The sequence below is a fragment of the Lodderomyces elongisporus genome, chromosome 6, assembly GCF_030384665.1.
Source record: "Lodderomyces elongisporus chromosome 6, complete sequence".
NCBI lineage: Eukaryota > Fungi > Ascomycota > Pichiomycetes > Serinales > Debaryomycetaceae > Lodderomyces > Lodderomyces elongisporus.
This window is the reverse complement of record NC_083678.1, coordinates 860,299-883,561: the sequence shown is the minus strand read 5'-3', so window position 1 is coordinate 883,561 and position 23,263 is coordinate 860,299. Positions and strand designations below refer to the sequence as shown.

The 23,263-nt window shown below is 38.2% G+C and overlaps 10 protein-coding genes across 10 annotated transcripts; 6 read left to right on the top strand and 4 right to left on the bottom strand. All coding sequences in view use genetic code 12, as the record gives it.

Annotated features, from left to right (window-relative positions):
- Window positions 1–163: 163 nt before the first annotated feature.
- SLH1 (hydrophobin) lies at window positions 164–5,974 on the top strand (the record flags this gene model as incomplete). The annotated part of the gene is made up of 1 exon (XM_001524903.2): window positions 164–5,974. The coding sequence occupies one exon, from the start codon at window positions 164–166 to the stop codon at window positions 5,972–5,974; it is 5,811 nt and encodes a 1,936-aa protein (XP_001524953.2).
- Window positions 5,975–6,266: 292 nt separating this feature from the next.
- EFG1 (18S rRNA maturation protein) lies at window positions 6,267–6,974 on the bottom strand (the record flags this gene model as incomplete). The annotated part of the gene is made up of 1 exon (XM_001524902.2): window positions 6,267–6,974. One exon carries the CDS (start codon window positions 6,972–6,974, stop codon window positions 6,267–6,269), a length of 708 nt encoding a protein of 235 aa, XP_001524952.2.
- Window positions 6,975–7,316: 342 nt separating this feature from the next.
- On the top strand, window positions 7,317–8,423 carry RBG2 (Ribosome-interacting GTPase 2; the record flags this gene model as incomplete). The annotated part of the gene is made up of 1 exon (XM_001524901.2): window positions 7,317–8,423. One exon carries the CDS (start codon window positions 7,317–7,319, stop codon window positions 8,421–8,423), a length of 1,107 nt encoding a protein of 368 aa, XP_001524951.2.
- A 446-nt stretch (window positions 8,424–8,869) lies between these two features.
- PVL30_004802 (uncharacterized protein) lies at window positions 8,870–10,000 on the top strand (the record flags this gene model as incomplete). The annotated part of the gene is made up of 1 exon (XM_001524900.2): window positions 8,870–10,000. The coding sequence occupies one exon, from the start codon at window positions 8,870–8,872 to the stop codon at window positions 9,998–10,000; it is 1,131 nt and encodes a 376-aa protein (XP_001524950.2).
- Window positions 10,001–10,776: 776 nt separating this feature from the next.
- Window positions 10,777–12,594, top strand: PUT2 (1-pyrroline-5-carboxylate dehydrogenase; the record flags this gene model as incomplete). Its single annotated transcript, XM_001524899.2, has 1 exon — window positions 10,777–12,594. One exon carries the CDS (start codon window positions 10,777–10,779, stop codon window positions 12,592–12,594), a length of 1,818 nt encoding a protein of 605 aa, XP_001524949.2.
- A 300-nt stretch (window positions 12,595–12,894) lies between these two features.
- On the bottom strand, window positions 12,895–13,608 carry PVL30_004800 (uncharacterized protein; the record flags this gene model as incomplete). Its single annotated transcript, XM_001524898.1, has 1 exon — window positions 12,895–13,608. One exon carries the CDS (start codon window positions 13,606–13,608, stop codon window positions 12,895–12,897), a length of 714 nt encoding a protein of 237 aa, XP_001524948.2.
- A 2,224-nt stretch (window positions 13,609–15,832) lies between these two features.
- On the top strand, window positions 15,833–16,216 carry HSP12 (lipid-binding protein hsp12; the record flags this gene model as incomplete). The annotated part of the gene is made up of 1 exon (XM_001524897.1): window positions 15,833–16,216. One exon carries the CDS (start codon window positions 15,833–15,835, stop codon window positions 16,214–16,216), a length of 384 nt encoding a protein of 127 aa, XP_001524947.1.
- A 440-nt stretch (window positions 16,217–16,656) lies between these two features.
- On the top strand, window positions 16,657–17,745 carry ESF2 (RNA-binding ATPase activator esf2; the record flags this gene model as incomplete). Its single annotated transcript, XM_001524896.2, has 1 exon — window positions 16,657–17,745. The coding sequence occupies one exon, from the start codon at window positions 16,657–16,659 to the stop codon at window positions 17,743–17,745; it is 1,089 nt and encodes a 362-aa protein (XP_001524946.2).
- A 122-nt stretch (window positions 17,746–17,867) lies between these two features.
- PVL30_004797 (uncharacterized protein) lies at window positions 17,868–19,235 on the bottom strand (the record flags this gene model as incomplete). The annotated part of the gene is made up of 1 exon (XM_001524895.2): window positions 17,868–19,235. One exon carries the CDS (start codon window positions 19,233–19,235, stop codon window positions 17,868–17,870), a length of 1,368 nt encoding a protein of 455 aa, XP_001524945.2.
- A 713-nt stretch (window positions 19,236–19,948) lies between these two features.
- Window positions 19,949–21,523, bottom strand: ACH1 (acetyl-CoA hydrolase; the record flags this gene model as incomplete). Its single annotated transcript, XM_001524894.2, has 1 exon — window positions 19,949–21,523. One exon carries the CDS (start codon window positions 21,521–21,523, stop codon window positions 19,949–19,951), a length of 1,575 nt encoding a protein of 524 aa, XP_001524944.2.
- Window positions 21,524–23,263: the final 1,740 nt, after the last annotated feature.

Below are 23,263 nucleotides of genomic sequence, written 5' to 3'. Positions count from 1 at the left end.
AAATTCAGAATATGCTCTATCCTATTTATCTTATTTATCTTATTTAGCAATTTTGCAATTTGTAAAGGACTGAAAATTAAAAGGGAAGGGGAATTGTTTTCTTTTTATATCTAGGTTTACTTCACCCAGTATTAAATGTATACGAACAAGTGAAAGTAAGAATATGGCATCGTATAATGAAACTTCAGTGAAATCATACATGGACGCCATGCTGCCCATGATGGCTAGTTTGTCTGCGGTTGCATCTGCAGCCAGTTCTGCGCAGTCCAAGATAAAGACCTCTGGTATCGATAATGAACCTGCCAGGACAACAGCAATAAGCAACATATTACCAAAGTTTGATCAAATCTCTTATGAAAAGTTTAAGCAGCTGCTTCGAAGCTCGCAGAATACAGCAGAGGTTGCTGTAAATCGAATCAAAAAGGAATGTAATAGAATATCGGTTGCACGCGGGCAAGATGAGGATGATACTTTTAATTTGGTTAAGTCACTGGTAGAAGACTCCACGAGCGATGAGCAATTGCAGTCACTACTCTTTGATATTTTGGGTTTTGAAGAGTTTGACTTGATTGCAAGCATTGTACAAAACAAGCAGGCATTATCAACACATCAAGCACAACTCCATCAACTTCTTTCTGCCAAAGATAGGGCACAATTACTTATTGATAATCACGAGAAAACCAAAAGACAAGCAATATTGCCAAAATCAGCCAATCCCAAATATCCTCATGTTTACAAAAATCAAGATACGGTGAATTTGGCAGCAGTCACCGGTGGAAAGTATGCATTGCCAAAGGGAAGCGTTCGAAACTCTTTCCCAACTTATGAGGAGCTTTTGATACCGATTCTGGAGCAACTGCCGAATAAATGGATCAAACAGAATCAACTTGTCCGAATCAAAGATTTGGATTTCTTATGCCGCGGCACTTTTAAAAATTATGACACGTTGAACAAGGTTCAGAGTCTTGTGTTTCCAGTAGCCTACAATACCAATGAAAATATGTTGATTTGTGCACCTACGGGTGCGGGAAAGACCGATGTGGCATTGTTGACGATATTGCACACGATAAGTAAATTTGTTACGGAAACAACGGGTGAAGGCGGCGAAATAACAATTGATATCAATTACGACGAGTTTAAAATTATATACGTTGCACCATTGAAAGCGCTTGCAGCGGAAATTGTGGAAAAATACTCCAAAAAATTGAAATGGTTGGGCATTAAAGTGCGCGAATTGACTGGTGATATGCAATTAACTCGACAAGAGATTATATCAACCCAGATCATTGTCACGACTCCAGAGAAATGGGATGTAGTTACTAGAAAGCTGACAGGTGATAATGAATTGGTAGCTAAAGTCAAGTTGCTTATAATTGATGAAGTGCATCTTTTGCACGAAGAAAGAGGTGCAGTTATTGAAACATTGGTGGCACGGACGTTGAGACAAGTGGAGAGCACGCAGCTGATGATTCGAGTTGTTGGTTTATCAGCAACACTTCCCAACTTTATGGATGTGGCAGATTTCCTTGGTGTTAATAGGGGAGTAGGGATGTTTTATTTTGACCAATCTTTTAGACCTATTCCTTTGGAGCAACAAGTAGTTGGAGTAAGAGGCAAAGCAGGGTCCAAGCTTGCGAGAGAAAATCTCAATAAGCTTTCATATCAAAAGTTGTCCGAATACATAAGCCAGGATTTGCAAGTGATGATATTTGTGCATTCCAGAAAAGAGACTGTGAATACTGCACGGGCGTTTATTCTGATGGCACAAGAGCACAATGAACTTGACTTGTTTGATTGTTCAGAAAATGAAAGTTTTGAAAAATACAAGAGGGAAATGTCGCACAAGAATAGAAGCAAAGAATTGCGAGAGCTTTTCCCTTTTGGTTTTGGTACCCATCATGCCGGTATGCTTCGAAGCGATAGAAACTTGGTGGAAAAGATGTTTGAAAGTGGTGCAATAAGGGTGCTTTGCTGTACATCTACCTTGGCATGGGGTGTTAACTTACCAGCTGCAGTCGTTATTATCAAAGGAACCCAAGTGTATACATCCAAAGAAGGTGGCTACTCTGATTTAGGTATATCCGATGTGCTCCAAATCTTTGGACGTGCTGGCCGTCCACAATTTGAAAAGTTTGGTGTAGGTGTTTTGTGTACAACTAGTGACAGGATGGATCATTACATTTCGTTGTTGACCCAACAGCACCCTATCGAGTCCAGATTAAAGGACAAAATCACTGATAATCTTAATGCTGAAATCTCACTTGGTACGGTGACGAATGTTGATGAAGGGGTGCAGTGGCTTGGATACACTTATATGATTACAAGGATGAAGAAAAACCCATTTGCTTATGGTTTGAGTTGGCAAGAGCTTCAAGAAGATCCATACTTGATAAATAAACGAAGGGACATGATTATAGTTTCTGCGAAAAGACTACACAATTTGCAAATGATTGTATTTGATGAGCAATCAGGTTCATTCACACCAAAAGATTTAGGCCGTATAGCTTCAGATTTCTATTTGCTAAGTAACTCAGTGGAGATCTTTAATCAAATGACAAATCCTTTGGCGAACCAGGCAGATATTTTGTCAATGATTAGTATGAGCAGTGAGTTTGACAGCATCAAGTTTAGAGAAGAAGAATCAAAGGAGTTGGAGAAATTGCGTGAAGAAGCATCTCCTTGCCAAATCTCAGGAGATTTGAATTCCTCACCGGGAAAGACAAATATTTTGCTACAAGGTTTTGTTTCTCGAGCAACTGTGTTTGAAGCGGCGCTTGTATCAGATTCCCAATACGTGGCGCAAAATGCTGCAAGAATCTGTAGAGCATTATTTCTCATTGCTATTAATAGGCGATGGGGTAAGTTGATGGAGATTATGCTTGATCTTTGCAAGTCAATTGACAAACGGTTGTGGTCTTTTGAACACCCAATGTGTCAGTTTGAATTGTCAGAGCCAGTGTTGCGGAATATTCGAGGTAAAAATCTTTCAATGGAAAGTTTGCGCTACATGGATTCATCCGAGTTGGGTGATCTCGTACACAATCATCTGATGGGGTCTACCTTGTACAAATTGGTTCACAAGTTTCCATACATTGAGATTTTCTCTGAGATCTTCCCTATAACGACCAATGTTATGAGGGTGCATGTGGAACTCGAACCTGATTTTGTATGGGACGAAAAGTATCATGGTCAAGCACAATACTTTTGGCTAACTGTTGAAGAATCAGACAAGTTTGAGATTTTGCATGTGGAGAAATTCATTTTGAATAAACGACTGCTCAAGCACCCGCACGAAATGGATTTCATGATTCCATTATCGGATCCATTGCCATCGCAAATTATTGTTAAAGTTGTTTCTGAGCAATGGATTGGATGTGAGACAGTGCACCCGGTCTCATTTCAGCACTTGATTAGACCACAAAATGAAACCATGACTACCGAATTGCTTCGACTTCTGCCGTTGCCTGTGACTGCTTTGCATAATGCTGAAATTGAACGTATTTACTCAAGCAGGTTCAAGTATTTCAATCCTATGCAAACTATGGTTTTCCATACTCTTTACAACACAAACGAAAGTGCATTTGTCGGTTCGCCAACAGGGTCGGGAAAAACGATTGTGGCTGAGTTGGCGATTTGGCATGCTTTTAAAGAGTTTCCAAAATCAAAGGTTGTTTATATCGCACCCATGAAGGCATTGGTTCGTGAAAGAGTTGATGATTGGCGAAAGCGAATCTCTAAGCATACTTCACACAAGCTTGTAGAGTTGACAGGAGATTCTTTACCAAGCACACATGAGGTGAAAGAGGCTGATATTATTGTAACGACACCTGAAAAATTTGATGGTATTTCTCGTAACTGGCAGACTAGGAAATTTGTTCAGCAGGTATCTTTGGTGATTATGGATGAAATTCATCTTTTGGCTAGTGACCGTGGTCCAATCTTGGAAATGATTGTTAGCCGTATGAACCACATTGGAGACCAGCTCAAGAGACCCGTAAGATTATTGGGTATGTCCACTGCCGTGTCCAATGCGTTTGATATGGCAGGGTGGTTAGGTGTTCGCAATGGACTTTTCAATTTTTCTTCATCGGTTAGACCGGTGCCTTTGCAAATGTATATTGATGGGTTCCCAGATAATTTGGCATTTTGTCCCTTGATGAAAACAATGAACAAACCGGCATTTATGGCGATAAAGCAGCATTCCCCTGATAAACCGGTGTTGATTTTTGTTGCTTCTCGTCGACAAACGCGATTAACCGCATTGGATTTAATTCATCTCTGTGGAATGGAGGCTGACCCAAGAAGATTTTTGAAGATGCCAGATGACGAGCTTCGCGAAGTATTAGAGCAAGTGAAGGATGAGACTTTGAAATTATCCTTGCAATTTGGTATGGGTTTGCATCATGCAGGTTTGGTAGAATCCGATCGACAAATATCGCACAAGTTATTTGAAGCGGGCAAGATACAAATATTAGTTGCCACCTCTACTCTTGCGTGGGGTGTGAACCTTCCTGCACATTTGGTGATTATAAAAGGTACGCAGTTTTTTGATGCGAAAATTGAAGGTTACAGGGACATGGATTTGACCGATATTTTGCAAATGATGGGAAGAGCAGGTAGACCTGCGTTCGATACCAGTGGTATTGCTATTGTATACACAAAGGAGTCCAAGAAGGTTTTTTACAAACACTTTTTGAACTTGGGATTCCCAGTTGAATCCTCTTTGCATAAAGTTTTGGATAATCACATTGGTGCTGAAATTGCAGCCGGTACCATTACCACCCGAGATGAGGCGATGGACTTTATGACATGGACTTTCTTGTACAGAAGAGCGCACAACAATCCAACTTATTATGGCATTGAAGATTTGTCTCAGTATGGAATTTCGAAATATTTGGCAGGCCTTATTGACCTGGCCATTGATAATTTGATTGAGTCAAGTTGTGTTACCACCGCGGGAACCAATTCTTTATATGCAACGCCATTTTTGCAAATATCCTCCTACTACTATTTGTCTCATATGACGATGCGTAACTTTGTGAAAAAGATTGCGCCAAACTTTGACTTTAGAAGATCGTTGATGTTGCTATGCGAGGCTGCTGAGTATGATGAATTGCCAACTCGTCATGGAGAAGAGTTGATCAATATGGAAATGTCGCTTGCCATGAGATACAAGGCAGAGGATCTCGAGAAAGAGTTTATATGGGATCCACATGTGAAGGCATACTTGTTGCTTCAGGCATTTATGAGCAGATTTGATTTACCGATTGCCGATTATGCACAAGACACGGTCTCTGTGCTCGACCAAGCTTTGCGTATATTGCAAGCTTATATCGATGCTGCAGCAGAAATGGGATTTTTGCAACCCGTATTGTGCTTTATACAATTGATGCAGTGTCTTAAGCAGAAATGTTGGTATGACGATGACCCCGTGACTACATTACCGGGCTTGACGTTGACACCAAGAAAGAGCAAGAAATCGGGTCAGGTGACATTAAAAGATTTGGGTCATATGAGCCGTGGAAAGTTGTTTCAGTATGCTGAGCGTATGGGACTTCATGGAGGTGCACCCATTACTCGTGATGGCCACGAAGTTATTTCTAATGACACCGATATAGTGAAACAATTTGTCAAAGTCGCAACGCATTTGCCTACTGGTGACTTAAACATAAGTCAAGAAGTGCAAGATGTGTGTCGCGTAAGTCTTCGAAATGGTAATGCGCCAATGAATAATGAATTCAGGATGTATTGTCCGCAATTTCCAAAAGCACAGAAAGAGTCATGGTTTATTATAATCCATGATGGCACAGAGTTGAAACTACTTAAACGTGCTGCCCCAAGCATGAAAGGATCCAAGCGTGTTGTTGAATGTGATTTGGATATTGACGACGACTTGTTTGGCCAAGAAGTAGTTATCTCAGTTATCAATGACAGCATTGATATTAGATACGACTACGAAACAAAATTATTATAGAGAAGATGAGTTTTTTTGTTTTTTTAGTTACTTGTTTGGTTACTTGTTTGATTACTTGTTTGGTTGTTTGTTTCGTATTTTAATGGATTCATTTTGTAACTAGTTTTGTTTTACTTTGCTTTATATTGCTGATGAACATTTTGCCATGCGAAAAGAAAAGGAATAACGTGCATTTGATGATGATATACATGTTGAAGTTGGAATTAAGATTAAAATAAAAAGAAAAATTAGAAAGAAAAAAGAAAGAAAAAGAAGAGAACTTGAAAAGTGGATCTATTTATAAAGTAAAAATTTATTCAAAGAAATCATCTTGTTCTTCGCCATTTTCTCCTTCTTCCTTAGCTGCGGGTGCATCAATCTCCTTCTCAGTGGTGCTTGATTTGTAAAATTCATGGTATACTTTCTTTCCTGCGAGTATATCATCCACAGTAAACAGTAGTTTACCTTCATCCATCAACTTCTCCACTTCTTTTCTAAATTGTAGTCGCTTTGCCTCGGTCTTTCTTAATCCTGCTTTGACGTTAGGATCGTTGATGTCCTCTGCACTTTGGCTTGGGTATAGTGAAATATATTTCTCTGCTTTAGGGAATAAACACACATATAATAAATCAATTTCTCCATGTTTCACTTGTTTTCTAAGTTTCTTTAACTCTTTTTTCGATGGTTCAGCGGTATTTTGCATCTCATCGAATTGTTTCCGTAGTTGCTTAAGTTTTCTGGTTGCCTTCTTCCTTTCAAAGAACCTCACCATATGATACTTTGAAGCGTTTTCTTTTTCTTTCAAGTTTTTCTGAGAGTTTTGCAACTCGACTTGCAAACCTTTTAATGCTCGTTCATATTCAATTTTTTTATCTGCTGGTAATTTTTCATGTTTTTTCAATGCACGCTCTATATCCCGGATTTTCTTTTTGAGTTTAGCTGATGATCCTGTATGGATTGCCGATGACACTTCAATGGGACCATTTGATTTCCTGTGATGTTTCTTTGCAGTTTTCGGCATTGCCTTATTAAGTCGTCCCTAGTTAAGTGATGAAGTAGAAATTAAATTTTGCAAATTGCAAATTGGAAATAGAAATAGTGATTGAGATGGAGAAGAAGATGGAGATGGAGATGAGAAAAGCGCAAATTTCATTTATTTTCTTTTTCTTGACTGATGCTAGTTTTCAATGCGTACTCTTTTTCTCTTGTTTCTCTTCTATTTTTTTTCCTTCTTTCTTTCTTTCTTTCTTTTTTTTTTTTTTTGTTACTTTTCCTTTGCTCTTGGATCTTCAAATGCACAACTCGAGATCCTTCCACAGCGACTAATATTAACAAATACATACAATTTAATCTATAACACAGAATGGGTATATTGGAAAAGATTGCACAGATCCAAGAGGAGCTTTCTAGAACTCAAAAGAATAAAGCGACAGAGTACCACATTGGGTTGCTTAAAGGAAAGCTTGCGCGATATCGACGAGAACTTCTTGAGCCACAACCAGGGCAAGGATCTGGTGGAGGTGGTCAGGGTTTTGAAGTTGCAAAAGCCGGTGATGCAAGAGTCTCGTTGATTGGGTTCCCATCCGTTGGTAAATCATCATTTTTATCCAAGGTTACAAACACCAAGTCGGAGGCTGCCAATTATGAGTTTACAACTTTGACCTCAGTGGGAGGTATATTGGAGTATAATGGTGCCGAGGTCCAAATTGTTGATTTACCCGGTATTATCAAGGCTGCAGCGCAAGGTAAAGGTCGTGGGCGTCAAGTTATAGCCGTTTCAAGAACATCAGACTTGATCTTGATGGTTTTGGATGCAACAAAGAGTGAAGACCAGCGACAAATTTTGGAGAATGAATTGGAGTCAATGGGAATCCGGTTAAACAAGACCAGACCTGATGTCACCATTACTTTGAAGAAGACTGGTGGTGTCAAGATGAACTCCATAACGCCGCCCAAACATCTTAATGAAAGACTCGTTACTGCAATTCTTAAGGACTATAAGATTCTTAACGCACATGTACTCATTAGGGATGAAAATGTGACTGTTGATGATTTTATCGATGTCATTAATGAACAACACATCTCATATATCAAGTGCTTATATGTATATAACAAGATCGATGCCGTAAGTTTGGAAGAATGTGATAGGCTAGCGAGAGAACCAAACACCGTGGTGATTTCTTGTGAGCTAGACTTGGGTATCGAGGATTTGAAGGAAGAAATTTGGAGACAGTTGGATTTGTTGAGGTTATACACCAAGAGAAGAGGTATACTGCCCGATTTGAATGACCCAATGGTTGTGCGGAATAAGAGTACCGTATTGGAAGTCTGTGATGCCATCCACAGAGACATGAAGAACCAATTCAAATACGCTATGGTTTGGGGTTCCAGTGCCAAGCACTCTCCACAAAAATGTGGTTTGAATCATGCTGTTCATGATGAGGATGTAGTGCAAATATTTACCAAGTAAATAGAATTAAGAGGTACATAGCATATCATCTGAAGAATAATATGTAAAAACCAAAGAAAAAAGAATAGGAAAATGATAGCAAAATTTAGTTCTAGCTATATGTTTCTGAGTTGACATTGTTGTTGCTCTTGTTGTTTGTTTGTCTCTTCCTTTCTTTCTTTCTTTCTTTCTTTCTTTCTTTCTTTCAGTTGTTGTTGTTTTTGGTTGTTTTTTGGTTGTATTATTTTAGTTTGGTGAAACTTTAACAATTTGCAATCTTTCGCTCTCCTTACTAATTGACTCTTTAGCAAGAATCTCACAACATCTTTTTTTTTTCGATTTTTATTTATTTATTTCTACTAAAAAAGGGTAGAAGCGCGTCGCGCAAGGAGTAGGAGATATTGTTAACGCCATTTTTATTACGACAACATATACTACTGAAGGGAAAACGAAGAAAAAAAGGCGATATGTTCAAGGCAGGAGAATTACCAGACATTGATCTCGATAGTCAAGAAGTATTTGAAACTTCGGATCAGGAGGATGAAACTGCATTAGACAAAAACCAGAATAAGGTTGTTAGTGGTGATGGTGGAATTACGACAACTGAAGAGGATATTCCGGAGTACGACTTTGATTTTGATGAAACTAGACGACGGTTTTTAAAGAGTTTTATTACCAACAATAGGTTTGATTTCTCGGGCACAATTGAAAATAATGGATCAGAGAGTGGATATAAAGTAGTTGATGTGGAGGAAACTACTTTGGAGAAACTCACTCGAATACAACGAGAATTGGAAGAATTAAGATTAGAAGATCCTTCATCTATAGAAGAAGTTGATAAACTCGATTCTTTAGCGAAAAACATGCAACATAATGCAGAAAAGACAGAACAGGGAGTTTTTGAAAAAGAACTCTCTTTTGATGCGCTAAATTTGAAATTTAAACCAAACCTTGATTTTGATTTTGATTTTGAGCTGGAGATGCCAAAATTGAATAATGATGTGTACAACGAATCTCGTATCCAACAACTAACAGATTTAGAATCTGCTTTGTGTGCTATAGAGACCCAAATTGGTGATTTTTCTCTGCTGGACAGTTCAATCCAGTTCAAGTTTAACGACATGGTGAGGCGAATGCAAGTTATGGAACATCCCGAAGTGAGTTTAAATCTAGTTTCTGACCACATTGAGCAGACACTAAAAGAGATCAATAAACTAGAGTTAAGTAAGAAGGCATTTGGAGTTGAAAAAACACCCATTGCTAAATCTGATAAAATTGATGATCTTTTCCAAATCTTGCCAAACTTGAAAACATATGCATCACAGACCCCAATTCTTGTGGATAGATTGAAGAGCTTATCAAAACTACACAATGAAATGATAGAGGTAACTGACTTTGCCAAGAATATAGATCAGACACTAGCGGATACTGTTGAGGATTTTAAAAAGTGGGATAGTTCTTTAAAGACTTTGAACGATAAAATTGATTTGGCATCAACCACTTTTAAAGAAAATAAAAACAAGCTAGATTCAAGGATGGAAGAAATAGATGAACAGGTTAAGCGTTTGCAAAAAGAAAATAAACTGTCTGTTCATTAGATGAGGCAACGATGATAATATAAGCTGTTAAGAATGTGATCTAATAACATGTATATTGATTTTTCGTAAAGGTTGTATGTGCCAATTTTTTTTTCTTTTCTTTTCTGTTTACTTCCTCTTCCTCTGTGATATAGGTACTGGGAGATAACTGTATTGTCAAAAAAAACAAATTGCAATCTGGGTGAAGGTTTCCAAAATTGCCATTGGAACATCTTTCTTCTTCTGTTGTAATTTTTCGAGTTTTTTTTTTCTTTTTTTTTTACTTTTATCATCTTGTCTAATCTTTTTTCTCTTAACGCAATACATGAGAATGTGGATATTTCCATTTCTTCTAATAAACATATTGGTAATATGAAGCTTACATTGTCTAGTCCTTTTTGTCAGTTTAAAAGGTCTTTTTAATAGATTTTTAAAGTTGATCTTGTATATTTTCAAGATTGTCTTTGTTAGCTAAAGGAAAAGAAAAAGTGCTACCCCGTATTTCGCTTGTGCTTTCTCTTTCTTATTTCTTTGCATTTTTGTCCTTTGTTTCTCAGTTTCTCGCTTATAGTATCCATATAGGGAATTAAACACTACTGTCTTCTCCTCAGCTTTTTTTATTCAACAGTGCAGGATAAGAATAGATATATAAATATCACATCTCATCTTTTCATCTGATTTCAATGTTCAACACTTTTCCTTCTCTTTCTTGATTAAAAAATATATATATATATAAAAACAAATAAACATATCAGAACAACGATAAGTTTTTTTGTTTTTTAATTGCATTATTTTCAATGTTAAGAGTCAACAACGTTAGAATGTTTTCCAAGGTGGTCCTGCGGGCCACCTCAGGAACAGGCAAGGCCAGATCTTTGTCACGCTTGTCATCAGCAACAACGGCAACAAAAACAAATATTGCAACTCCTTGTTTAGCATCTGTTGGAGTTAGATTTGCTTCTCAGCTCTCACACGTTAAAACCCCACCAAACCTTCAAAATGAGCCTGTCAAAAACTTTGGTTTCAACGATGTCAAGGATTGGGATCTTTTACGCGCATCATTGACCAAGTTTACCGATGATGGAGCATTGAAAGTGCCAATTGTTATTGGCGGCGAGAAGATTTACCGTGATGACATCAAGCCTCAATTGAACCCTGCTGACCACTCGCAAAACTTGGCTGACGTTTCTCAAGCTACTGTTGAGGATGTTCGCACTGCAATTGATGCCGCCAAGGCTGCCAAGCTCAAGTGGTCACAAACCTCATGGACTGATCGTGCTGCTATTTTCCTTAAAGCTGCAGATTTGATCTCTACCAAATACCGTTATGACATACTTGCTGCCACAATGTTGGGTCAGGGTAAAAACGTTTACCAGGCTGAAATTGACAGTATTGCCGAGTTGATTGATTTCTTCAAGTTTAATGTCAAGTACGCCGAAGAGTTGTATGGACAACAACCATTGCAAACATCGCCTGGTGTGTGGAACCGCGCTGAGTATAGGCCATTGGAAGGTTTTGTTTATGCGGTGACGCCATTCAATTTTACCGCTATTGCAGCAAATTTGGTTGGAGCTCCAGCATTAATGGGAAACACGGTTGTTTGGAAACCATCCGCTACTGCTGCCTTGTCCAACTATTTGTTGCTCACTATTTTGGAAGAGGCTGGTTTGCCAAAGGGTGTGATTAACTTTATTCCTGGTGACCCAGTTGAAGTAACTGACACTGTGTTGAACGACAAGGACTTTGCCGCATTACACTTTACAGGATCCACTGATGTCTTTAAGCACCTTTACCACAAAATCAGTACAGGTGTTTTGCAGGACAAGTATAGAGATTTCCCAAGAATAGTTGGTGAGACTGGTGGTAAGAACTTCCATCTTATCCATCCAAGTGCATCGTTGCACCACTCTGCATTGTCTACATTGCGTGGAGCATTTGAGTACCAAGGACAGAAATGTTCGGCAACTTCTAGATTGTACGTCCCAGAGTCCCTCTGGCCAGAGTTTAGAGATATCTTGGCCGGTCAAATGTCTCAGATTAGTGTAGGTAACACCTCGAGTTCCACTTCGCTCAACTCATTTGTTGGTCCAGTGATTCACGAACAATCTTTTGACAAGTTAGCCAATGCTATTGATCAAGCCAAGAACGATCCTGAGTTGGAGATTATCAGTGGAGGTTCTTATGACAAGAGCAAAGGTTTCTATGTTCAGCCAACATTGATTAAAACCACAAACCCAGAACATGAGTTTTTAACAAAGGAGTTCTTTGGACCAATTTTGACTGCGTATGTATACCCTGACTCGCAGTATGAGCAAATCATTCAATCTATTGACTCGGTGACCAAATATGGATTGACTGGCTCTATATTTGCCAGGGACAGGGATGCTATTAGATTAGCTGAGGAGAATTTGAGATACTCTGCTGGTAACTTTTACATTAACGACAAGTCAACAGGTGCAGTTGTTGGACAGCAATGGTTCGGTGGTGCTAGAGCCTCTGGTACAAATGACAAAGCTGGAAGTGCAAATATCTTGTCAAGATTTGTCTCTGTGAGAAACATCAAGGAGAACTTCTACGAGCTTACAGATTTCAGATACCCATCCAATTACCAGTAATTGTATAGTATTTTATGTACGATATAAAAAAGCAAATGACCTTGAAATGAAACAAAAGAAAAATGAAAAATGAAAAATGAAAAATGAAAAATTGGAATTGGAAACTGTAGAGTCCAGAATGTAGAATAAATCCGCAAATATGACTTTTAAACTTTGGAAATTGAAAAAAAAACGTTATAGTGGAGCGACACGGGGCACAATACTTTGTTGACACATGTTTCGTGTCTTCTTTGTTGGTTTTCCTTTTTTTGTATTTTTTTTGGTGTTTTTGTTTTCTTGCTCAATTGTTGTGCTAAATCTCTAGTGCTTTCCGGATGAAGCCATGTAAGGAGTATAGTATTGTTGTTGCTGAGGAGGTGCTGGTGCTGGTGCTTGTGCTGGTCGAGGCAAATTGATAACTCTTCCAAGCCCGGAACATACGGGACACAATTCCATATCTAGCAAGAATCTTACCATCCCTGAGCCTCTACATCGACCGCACAACACACCTCCTAGTCTTGGGTCTCCTGGAGGCACTCTCACTGGCGGACCACTGCTTTGATATCCGCCACTGTACGACGAAGGGTGTGGTATAAACGTTGTAGAGCCAAAATATTGGGGATGGAACCCACTACTCACAGTTGAGTAACTGTTTCGAGGCGCAAACGTCTCCCAGCAATCTTTACAAGTACGTCCGTTTTTGTGTTTGTATCCTGTGTTGCTACACTTTTTGCACCAGTATCCTCTAGGGTAGGTGAATGGAAGCAGCAGCAGCAGCAGCAGCAGAGGTAGAGGTGAAGAACCAGGTGGTGTGTGTCCCTGGCTTGTGTGGTATGAGTTGTTAGACAGTGGCGCTGCTGGTCTGGGTCTTGATCCTGGTCTTGGTCCTGGTCTTGGTCCTGGTCTTGGAGGTTGTGCAGCAGGCCGTTGCGAATAACTTGTGGACTGTGTGGATGAAACGGCAGGTGGACTGCTCGAGTTGATTACCTCTTGGTAGGATGGAGGCAAGTCCTCCTGATCATTTGAGCTGCCCATCAATTTAAAAAGTTCGCTATGGTAGTAAAGGTAGAAGTGAAAACTTACTCAAAGTGTTTCTTGCTCAAATAACACAGTGTCTATGGTTATTAGTAATGTTTTTGCTCCTTAAAGCTTTTTGAAAATATATTCTATTATTATTATTATTATTATTGTTATTGTTATTATTATTACAAGTTCATTTTTGTATTTATTTTTTTCATTTTTGTTTTATTATTTTTTTTATTATTTTTTTGCTTTTGGCTACTTTCCAGCCGACAGAATTTCAAGACGAATGAAGGTTTGCCTTTTCCGGTTTTCCGAATTGCGTCATCACATTAATTTTCCATTGCTCTCTACATTAAATCCCCGCAGTAGGTCTATGAGCAGTGTCTATCCCGTATGGTATCACGTGGTTTAACATGTATAATAGCACTATGTTATTTATTTATCATATAATTATACAACTACATAAAGGAATGTAAGGGCAAGAAAATTGTTGGCTTTTGTTGTTTGGTTTTTTTTTTTTGCTTCTTTCATTTGTTCAAAACTAAGTTTCGCTTGCATCAGCTGATTTGCTTTTTGCACAGTTTGTTGTATATTAGTTCCTTATAAAACATTTGTAGATGTAAATCTTTAAATATAAGATCGATTTTCAACCGACGAGTAATTCAATCTGTTAGTTGTTTCAATATATATTTCGGTTATAGTTTTTCGGGTCTGTCATGAAATTGGTGCGAAAACCTTTCAAATAAAAGAATCAAAAAGCCAGAAAATTAAATATAGAAATTCCAATTTAAAAATAAAAGTAAGGAGAGAAGAAAAAATAATTAAGGTATAAGAAGCCTACAAGACAATAGATAGTACTTGAGTGAGTGCAATTTGTATTAGTCGGATGGTAGACCAATATCTCGATACTTTTATAGACTTATAGACTTATAGACTTATAGACTTTGGCGACCTTTTAATGGTAATGGTGTACCTGGTGGCTATTTTATTCTTTCTACTTGGGTGGTTTATCTACTTGAGCTCAACACGACCTCGCTTGTGCCTTCCGACGCACCCAGTAGTCAGTTTTTCCAAATACATTCACTTGCTAACATTCACGTGCCAACAAAACACGTAATAAAATCACGTGACTTAAAATTATATAATTTTTTATTTCTCTCTCTCTCTTTACTTTTAACAGAGATTACATTTGCGCAAGGGATAGAGAAAAGCTTTGAGAGTTGATGGACAGCGTGAACGAGGAAGGAGGAAGGAAGGAAGGAGAAGCAAATAGAAGTTCCTGTATATAAGTCAACACGTGACATCATACTTGGAAGACAAGACAATGTTGCTACTTTTTTTCTTTGAAATCTAATCCTTATTTTCATTTTTTTTTTAGCCTTTTATCCTTGAAACTCGGTGTTTAGGCTAAATGTTGAAACTTGGACCAGACCAAACAAAGCAATAGAACTTTATTAAAGTTGATTACGAAATCTCATGCGAAGGAACTCATCAACTCTTTTGAGGACCAATTGTTCTCCATGTCCCCTCTTTCATCTACCTTGTTTTCTAGCGATTTTCCATTTCACCTTTCCCAATTCCCCTCTTGACGTAATTTTCTTTTTCTTTTTTTTTACTTAATTTTTATTTTTATTTTTTTTATTATTTATTTTATTATTTATTTTACTTTTTACATTTGGGGACTGTAGTCTGTGATGTTTGTTGTGATAATTTAATTATCAGCTATTTGCTGTTTGCTAATGTTGCTATTGTTGCTATTACCATTACAATATTGCTATTACAATTGCTATTACTGTGGAGACGAAACATAACAAAAAAAAAAGAAAGATTAGGGCAGCGGTTCCAAATCCGGCAAAAGAGCATTGATACGCATATCGCTAAAGTACCACCAAGCACTTTGAAGCAACTTACTAGGGACCAGAACAGGTTGATAGCAACCTTAACAAAAAACAACAACAACAACACTAAGAACAACACTAAGAACAACAAAAATACAAAAAAATTAGAGTAGTACACGCCACAGGTTCGAGGATATGTGCTGTCGAATCTCTGGGGTATAAATAGGGGGGCGAATTGGACCAATTTCTCTTGAGTTTTAGCAACCTTTTCTTTTACCTTTTCTTTCCTTTCCTTTTCTCAATTCAAACAAATTCAATTCGAGTTAACTTTAGTTTACATCAATTGAAAATAAAACAAACACTAATATTTACATAACCACCAACTTAATATAATAAATATGTCAGACTTAGGTAGAAAAGACTTTTCCGACAAAGTTGAAGAGAAATTGACCCCACAAAGCGAAAAATCCACCTTGGAGAAGGGTAAGGAGTCTGTCACTGACGCTTTGGACACCGCTGGCCGTAAGGTTGAACCAAACCAAGAAAAGTCATTCACACAAAAGGTTGCTGACGGCTTCTCTGAAGGCAGAGAAGATGCTTCTAATGTCGCAAAGAAGAATGCCAATGCTGCTCAAGGTGAAGGCCAATCACTCACTGAGACTGCTCAAGAATACGTTGAAGCCGCTAAGGAGAAGCTTACCGAAGCTGCTGAGTACGTTTCAAACGCTGTTGGCGGTGCCACTGAAGGTGCCAAAGCTGGTACTGAAGAAACCAAAAAGTAAAGTTAAACATTAGCTTTCTTTTACCATCATCCTGTTAATGCTTTGTACGTTATATAGTAATTAAATAATAAAATTCGAATAATTTTTTTTTTCTTTATTAACTTTGTACACTTTTCTTCCTTGTTGAGTTATACTCTTGATATTTGCATTGTGAAATCCAGGATGATTGTGGTTGAAGGGGAAAAGATCGAAACAGGGAGGGAGAGAAGGAGAAAAAAGGGAGAGAGAGAGAGAGAAAAAATATTGGTAATTGCATACAATTGGTAGCACAGTGAACAAGCGAAAGTTTAATCTAGAGCCACATCCCTGTTGCTTGAGTTTGTCTCGCGCTTCCTCTACCTCATCTTTAACATCATCTCTCGTTCTTTTTCAGAATCTCATAAAAGGAAAGAAGGAAAGAAAGAAAAAGGACAAAAAAAAACATCAACAGTAAAAGCAATATGGGCTCCAAAAACCTCAAAGTTCAGGATAACCACGACAGTGATTTCGAGTCTGAGGACGAAGTAACTGGTTTTCAAAATGTTCTCGCAGTAAAACCAAAAACTCAGAGCAAAAGTGTTTCAAGAAGTGATGGAAATGATGATGATGATGATGATGATGAAGAAGAAGAAGAAGTTGGAGGAGAAGAAGAAGATGATGATGATGACGATGACGAAGAAGATATAGAAAATGATGTGGAGAAATTTAAAGACTTGCATAACAGACCCGAATCTAAACACCTGCAAGCAGATTCAGGAAAAGAGGAGAATAACATCCATGATTCCGAAGAAAATACCGAGTTCCACGATGAGAATTTAAATTCTTCACTGGAAAAAATCCATCGTGGTAGGGATAAGAGCAAAAGCAAGAAATTGAAAAACCTTTCGGCAAAAGAACTAGAAAAAGAACAAAAACGAATAAAGAGGACCGGTGTATGCTACATATCTCAAATCCCACCCTACATGAAACCGCAGAAATTGCGTTCCATCTTGACAAGGTTTGGTCCCGTTGATCGTTTGTTTTTGAAACCCGAGGACCCATCAGCATACCACAAGAGAGTGAAATACGGAGGAAACAAGAAGAAGAAGTTTACAGAAGGTTGGATTGAGTTTGTGAGTAAAAAAGATGCAAAGCTTTGTGCAGCAACTCTTAATGGGAACAAATTGGGAGGTAAGAAAACATCATACTACTACGACGATGTGATGAATATCAAGTATTTAAAAGGCTTCAAGTGGCTTGACCTCACCCAACAAATGGCCCAAGAAAATGAAGCAAGACAAGCAAGACTAGCATTGGAGATTTCGCAACAAAACAAATTCAACAAGACATTTGTGAATAACGTTGAAAAGGCAAAACTCATTTCAAACATCCAAAAGAAGCGAGGGACATCCAGTGAAGGCTCTAGCAAGGGAGAAGGTGTAGAGGAAGAGTTGAGACGAAATTTTAAACAGAGAAAAGTCACTAGTATACGCAGTGATGCAGATGCTGAGCTTAAAAAAGGCGCCGCTCCCAATGAGAAATTGAACCAAGTGCTCTCTAAAGTTTTATAGGGTTTGCAGTATGCATTTTAACTTGTTTGTTCTCTTTATCTTTTTATTTCTTCTTCTACTTCTTCTTCTTCTTCTTCTTCTTCTTCTTCTTCTTCTGCTTCTATTCTTTGTTCTACTTTCAGTTATCGAGCGCTTCGCTCTTTCTTGAATCGTGATCTTTGCGTATGATGCTTTAAGTAGTGTTGCAAGAAATCGTAGCGGCTCTTCAATTCAGATTTATTCTTGCAACGCAATTCTTTCAATAGAAGCTCGCTGTTGATTGCTTCATCGCGTTGAATCAGCCGCAGGCGAACAACTTTCTCAAGCTTCATCCATTGCAGAGTTGTCCAATACAACAGGTCTTTAAGCAAATCACGTTGAGCTTCATCTTTTCCCGTTGCAAGCGTACGTTCGAGGGTAGTTTCAGGTCCCAGTCTAAGCGGTGTTGATTTGGCCAATGAATCGTGATGAATAGATGTACTAGGATCAAGTTCATTATGTATAATCAGCAGTATCTGCGACAGTTGTTGTCGCAGTTGTTGTCGAGGTTGTTTCGGGTGATGCATGTGGTGATCACGATGCGGCGTCCACTCTAATTCTTCGCCATCCAATAACAGCTTAGGTTGGCTTTCTGCTTCAACTATTGGGTCTGCTTCAATATGGAAATTCTCCTTCTCGGTTACGATCCTGGTCTCGGTCTCGGTCTCTGCCTCTGCCTCGGCCTCCGGCAGCAATTTTTCAAGATTGGCAAACTCTTCTTGATCCCTCGTGTTGTTATTACTGTAATTGAGCTGTTCAATTGTACTATCTATTCGATCTAGAAGAGATCTCTTTGATCTTGAGGCAGATAAGCGAGTTGGTGACTCGTCCTCGAAAGATGAGTTCAATCCATCTCCTATTCGATGGAGCGAGGGCGATCTCGAATCTCTGTTTTTTGAAAATAAATCTTCTTCTTCTTTATCTTTATCTCGACGATTTTTGTTTGCTAAGGAATCATCTGCATTAAGTGTAATTAGATCCTTTCGTATTGCTGAGTCAGTCCCCAGCCTTTCTTCGGGATAAGTTACAAGCTGTCCATCGTCTGATGCACTCCCATTTTTTGTTAGTTTTGGAGATGCTTCCTGGATGTTTTTATTAAAGCTTTCATTTATGTTTTCATCTGTGTTTTGTTTGTCGATGGTAATTTGCAGAGGTTTCATCTTTGACGATGATCTTGAATCCATTGCTTTGTTAAACTTTAGATTAGGCGGCGATTTCTCCAATAGTAGCACGCTGCTCCCGCGATTATCATTTACTCGTCGCGGACTATCATAAATAGACCCTCGAGCAGAGTTGTCACGAAATTCAGCATTCTTTGATGGCAAGTGTTCATCCGTGCGTTCTGGGTTTGCTCGAAATTTTGAAAAAGTTACTGGTTTACCATTAAGGGTTCTCCTCAGCACGTTAGTAACTTTTTTTTCTGGCGACTCATAGTCAATGGTATCATCAAATTCTTCCTCTTCTAGTATCATTTTATGGGATCTCGTTTCTTATTTGATATTTGCTTCAGTCAATTTGCACTGCAAGTCTCGGACTTCACCATCTAGGTGAATTTATGTAAATGTATGTGTGGAAATTGAATTCCTTTCTTTTTTTTTTTCCTGTTTTGTTTTTTTGTTTTTTTGTTTTTTTGTTTTTTTGTTTTTTACTGTTACAAGTGTAGGATATATTAGGCGCGTAATTTGTGTTTTTTGTTCGTGGGGGATGAGAGGAGGGGGAAGGCAAGAAAGTACCATCTTCTTTTTTGCACTTTTTTGCACTTTTTTGTTCTATTTTTCATCTTTTCCTTTTTGCATACACCAACACCCTCATGATGTTAAGACTAGTAATGGCTGTTATTACATAAAAATCGAGGATTGATGAAACGCATGAGGCTTCTGTAACTGCATGGAGTGATATATAGAGGTGTGATTTTACAAATGATCCGTCAATATTGTACTTGTCATACTTTATATATAAATATATATATATACACATATATAAAAGGAAGAGGCGTCTCGTGTTCTACAGCAAGATTATGTAAAAAAAAAAAAACAAATTGGATATATCTGGAATAAATAAAAGATTAATCTATATAGCAAGTGAGGTGGGTTGAAGACAAGTGATGCAGGTTTCACAAATTTTATTCTTATTTTTTTAATTTTTTTTCATTTTTTTTTTTTTTGTACTTTCTTTTTTTTAGCAACTAGAACTTTACATCCCAAGAGTCCAACTTCATGGTTCCATTTTCTTGGAAGTTCAAGTGCATCTTAAACACATCCTTCAAAATCTGTGGTTCGTGCAAGGTCTTCTTCTTTGTACAGTAAAAGATGGCTCTTTCCAAGTAATCTTGCAATTGTGGCTTGTAGTCTGGGTGAGCACACTTGTCGATAATAACTTCGGCTCTAACCTTTGGTGACAAGCCTCTCAAGTCGGCCAATCCTTGTTCGGTAACAACAACATCCAAGTCGTGCTCTGTTTGGTCCACGTGTGGAGCCATTGGCACTATACAAGAGACACCGGTTGGGTCTATTTTAGATGGTCTGGCTGATGGGGTGTGCATGATGGACAATTTAGCATTTCTCAAGAAATCGGCGGAACCACCCAAACCATTCAACATTCTTGAACCCATAACGTTGGTGGAGTTTGCGTGGCCGTAAATGTCAACTTCAACGGGGGTATTCATTGCGATAACACCCAATCTTCTGATAATCTCGGGTGAGTTGGAGACAACTTGTGATCTAAGACACAACTTCTTTGAGTAGGTGTCCCAGTTGGCGTAAAACTTCTTGAAACCTTCTTCGGTTAATCTGATTGAGGTAGCAGTAGCAAAATCCAACGATCCACTCTCGAAAAAGTCCAAAAAGGAGTCTTGCAAGACCTCGGTCCAGACATTCAAGTTTTTAAAGTTTGAAGAGGCCAAGCCTTCAACAACGGCATTGGCAATGTTTCCGATACCGGATTGCAATGGGTGCAAATTGGCTGGCAATCTTCCCAATTTCACCTCGTGTTCCAAGAATTCAATCAAGTGGTTGGCAATGGCCTTGGATTGTTCGTCACTTGCAGTGTTTGGTGGCACAACGTCTCCAGTGGTACTTTCGACAATGGCAACAACCTTTTCGGGGTCAACTGGGATGGAGATCTGGCCAACTCTGTAGTCTGCCGAGGTGTGTGGGTATGGTTGTCTGTGTGGAGGGTTGACTGGCATGTCAATGTCGTGGATACCTTCGAATGAAGGTGTCTTGGTGTTAACCTCAATGATAATCTTGTCAGAGACGGACAACATTTCTGGCGATGCACCAACAGCTGGACCAGGGATAATGGAACCGTCTTCCAAGATTGCGGTGGCCTCGATAATGGTGTAGTCCAAGTTGGAGCCGTTTTCCTTGAATCTGGTGTAGTAGCCGTAGGTCAAGTCTTGTGGGAACATGGACAAGTGCTTGTCAAAGAATTGGGTTCTTCCATCATTGATGGCTGCGGCAATTGGTTTACCAACCTGATGTGGTGATCTGGACAAAATCATATTGTTGTTGGCCCATCTGGATTCCTCGGGGCCGGCACTGGCACCAACAAACAAGTTGAATGCGAGTTTACCTTGCAAGTTGTTTTTCTCAACGTGATCCACCAAGGCAGTTGGAATGACTTTTGGAGCACCAACACCAGTGAAACCGGACCAGCCGAGGTATTGACCATTCTTGAACAAGTCGATACACTGTTCGCCAGTTCTCAATTTCTTCAAGTATGGAGCATATCTTACTCTTTGTTTCAAGATTGCGGACATTGTGATGGAATTAAGAGTGTTTTTTTTTTTGGATTTAATTTGTGAATAGTAGTAATAGTAGTAGTGGTGGAGTTAAAGGTAAAGGAAGTTTAATGCAATTGGAGTATATATATATATATATGTATATATGTAGTGTTGATCAAAATCCTAGTCTTTTGTATAGTTTTCTTCAGCTTTTAGTATATTGTGTAGCCAAAGTCAAAGGAAATGAATAGATGGGATGTGGAACTTTGCTGGCGTTTATTTAAATAGTGAGTTTCTATGAGGAGTAGAAGAAGGAAAAAAAAAATAAAAATAAAAAAAGAGTAGATGAGAAATACCAGAGATCAAAGTTGAAGTTGAAGTTGAATTTGAAATGGAAAAAGAAGGAGGAAAAAAGAAAACAACGAAATATGTGGAGATCTGCTGATATATATATACTTATATATACTTATATATATATAAACAGATTTGACGGGGGAGTTTTTACAATGCAATATTAAAAAATAGTTGGAATAAAAAAAAAAATTGAAAAATGGAGGATTGGTTGGCTAATTGGGTGTTTTGCACAACAGTTTGTGTATGTGTATGTGTATGTGTATTTTTTATTTTTATTTTTTATATTTTTTATTTTTGTCTGGCCAAATGTGCGAGTACTGTATATACGCACACACACACAGAGACAGAGACACTTTTGTTTTTTTGTTTTTTTGTTTTTTGTTGTATTTTTTTTTTGTTTACCCACCAAATCTTTTTTTAAATTATATTATATTTTTTTTATTTTTTTTATATTATTTTTTAATTCAATTTAATTTTCTTAATACGAATCAGATATACTTTATTGCAGAAAGATAATGATGAGTGCTGATTTGCCAAATAGTAAAGGTTATCCAATACTTGAGTTTGTAGAGTCTTTCTGGCCTTTACAGTTTTAGTAACAGTTACAGTAGCAATAGCAGTAACAGACACGTAGTAGGTATATTTTGCTTGACTTTAGCTATAGTTATAGACGTCTATGGTGGGGGTGGTTTCCCTACTGCAGAAGTAACCCATTGTGCATTGAATTAGGAAACCGTCGGAGTTTTCTCAACACTGAACAGAACCAACAACAACCAATACCATTTATGAAAAAAATTACAAAGAAAGAAAACACTTTTTTTTTGTTCTGTTTGGTTCTGTTTCATTAAATCAATTTCCTTTGTCTTTTTCAATACTCCTGTATATATATATATAGGTTTTTGTTTGGAGGAACAAAAGTTGGACAAAAACAAAAAATGATCAAACAATAGACTACAATTGACACTTGGAAATCTGTATTTTGTCTTTAGCTCCGGTGGGCGGGGGGGGGGGGGGGGGGGGAGAGGTTCAGGAGATTGTGAATGAACAGAACTGAAGAAAGAGACAAGAAGAAATATGTTATTTTTTTATTTTTTTTTCATCTTCTTCGTAGGATATTATTTTGACCAAAACTACTACTAGTACTACTACCCTTACCCCCCAGTCAACTAACAACACTAGAGATATTTTTCTTTTCTTTTTATCCCTTTTTCTTCTTTTTTTCTTTTTTGGACCCTCTGCAACCATCAGTTGATATTTCACACCTGATTTCTCCTTTTTTTTTTTGAGCTCTGTTGTGGTTAGAGAAAATGTGTAGGAAGAAACAGGTGTTGCATAAGAAATATCCTATTCTCGGCACAGAGTTGAAGCTGGGTGGCAGGATATTCATTGGCTCTGGAACAGTGACACCGGCAGAAAAAGTCA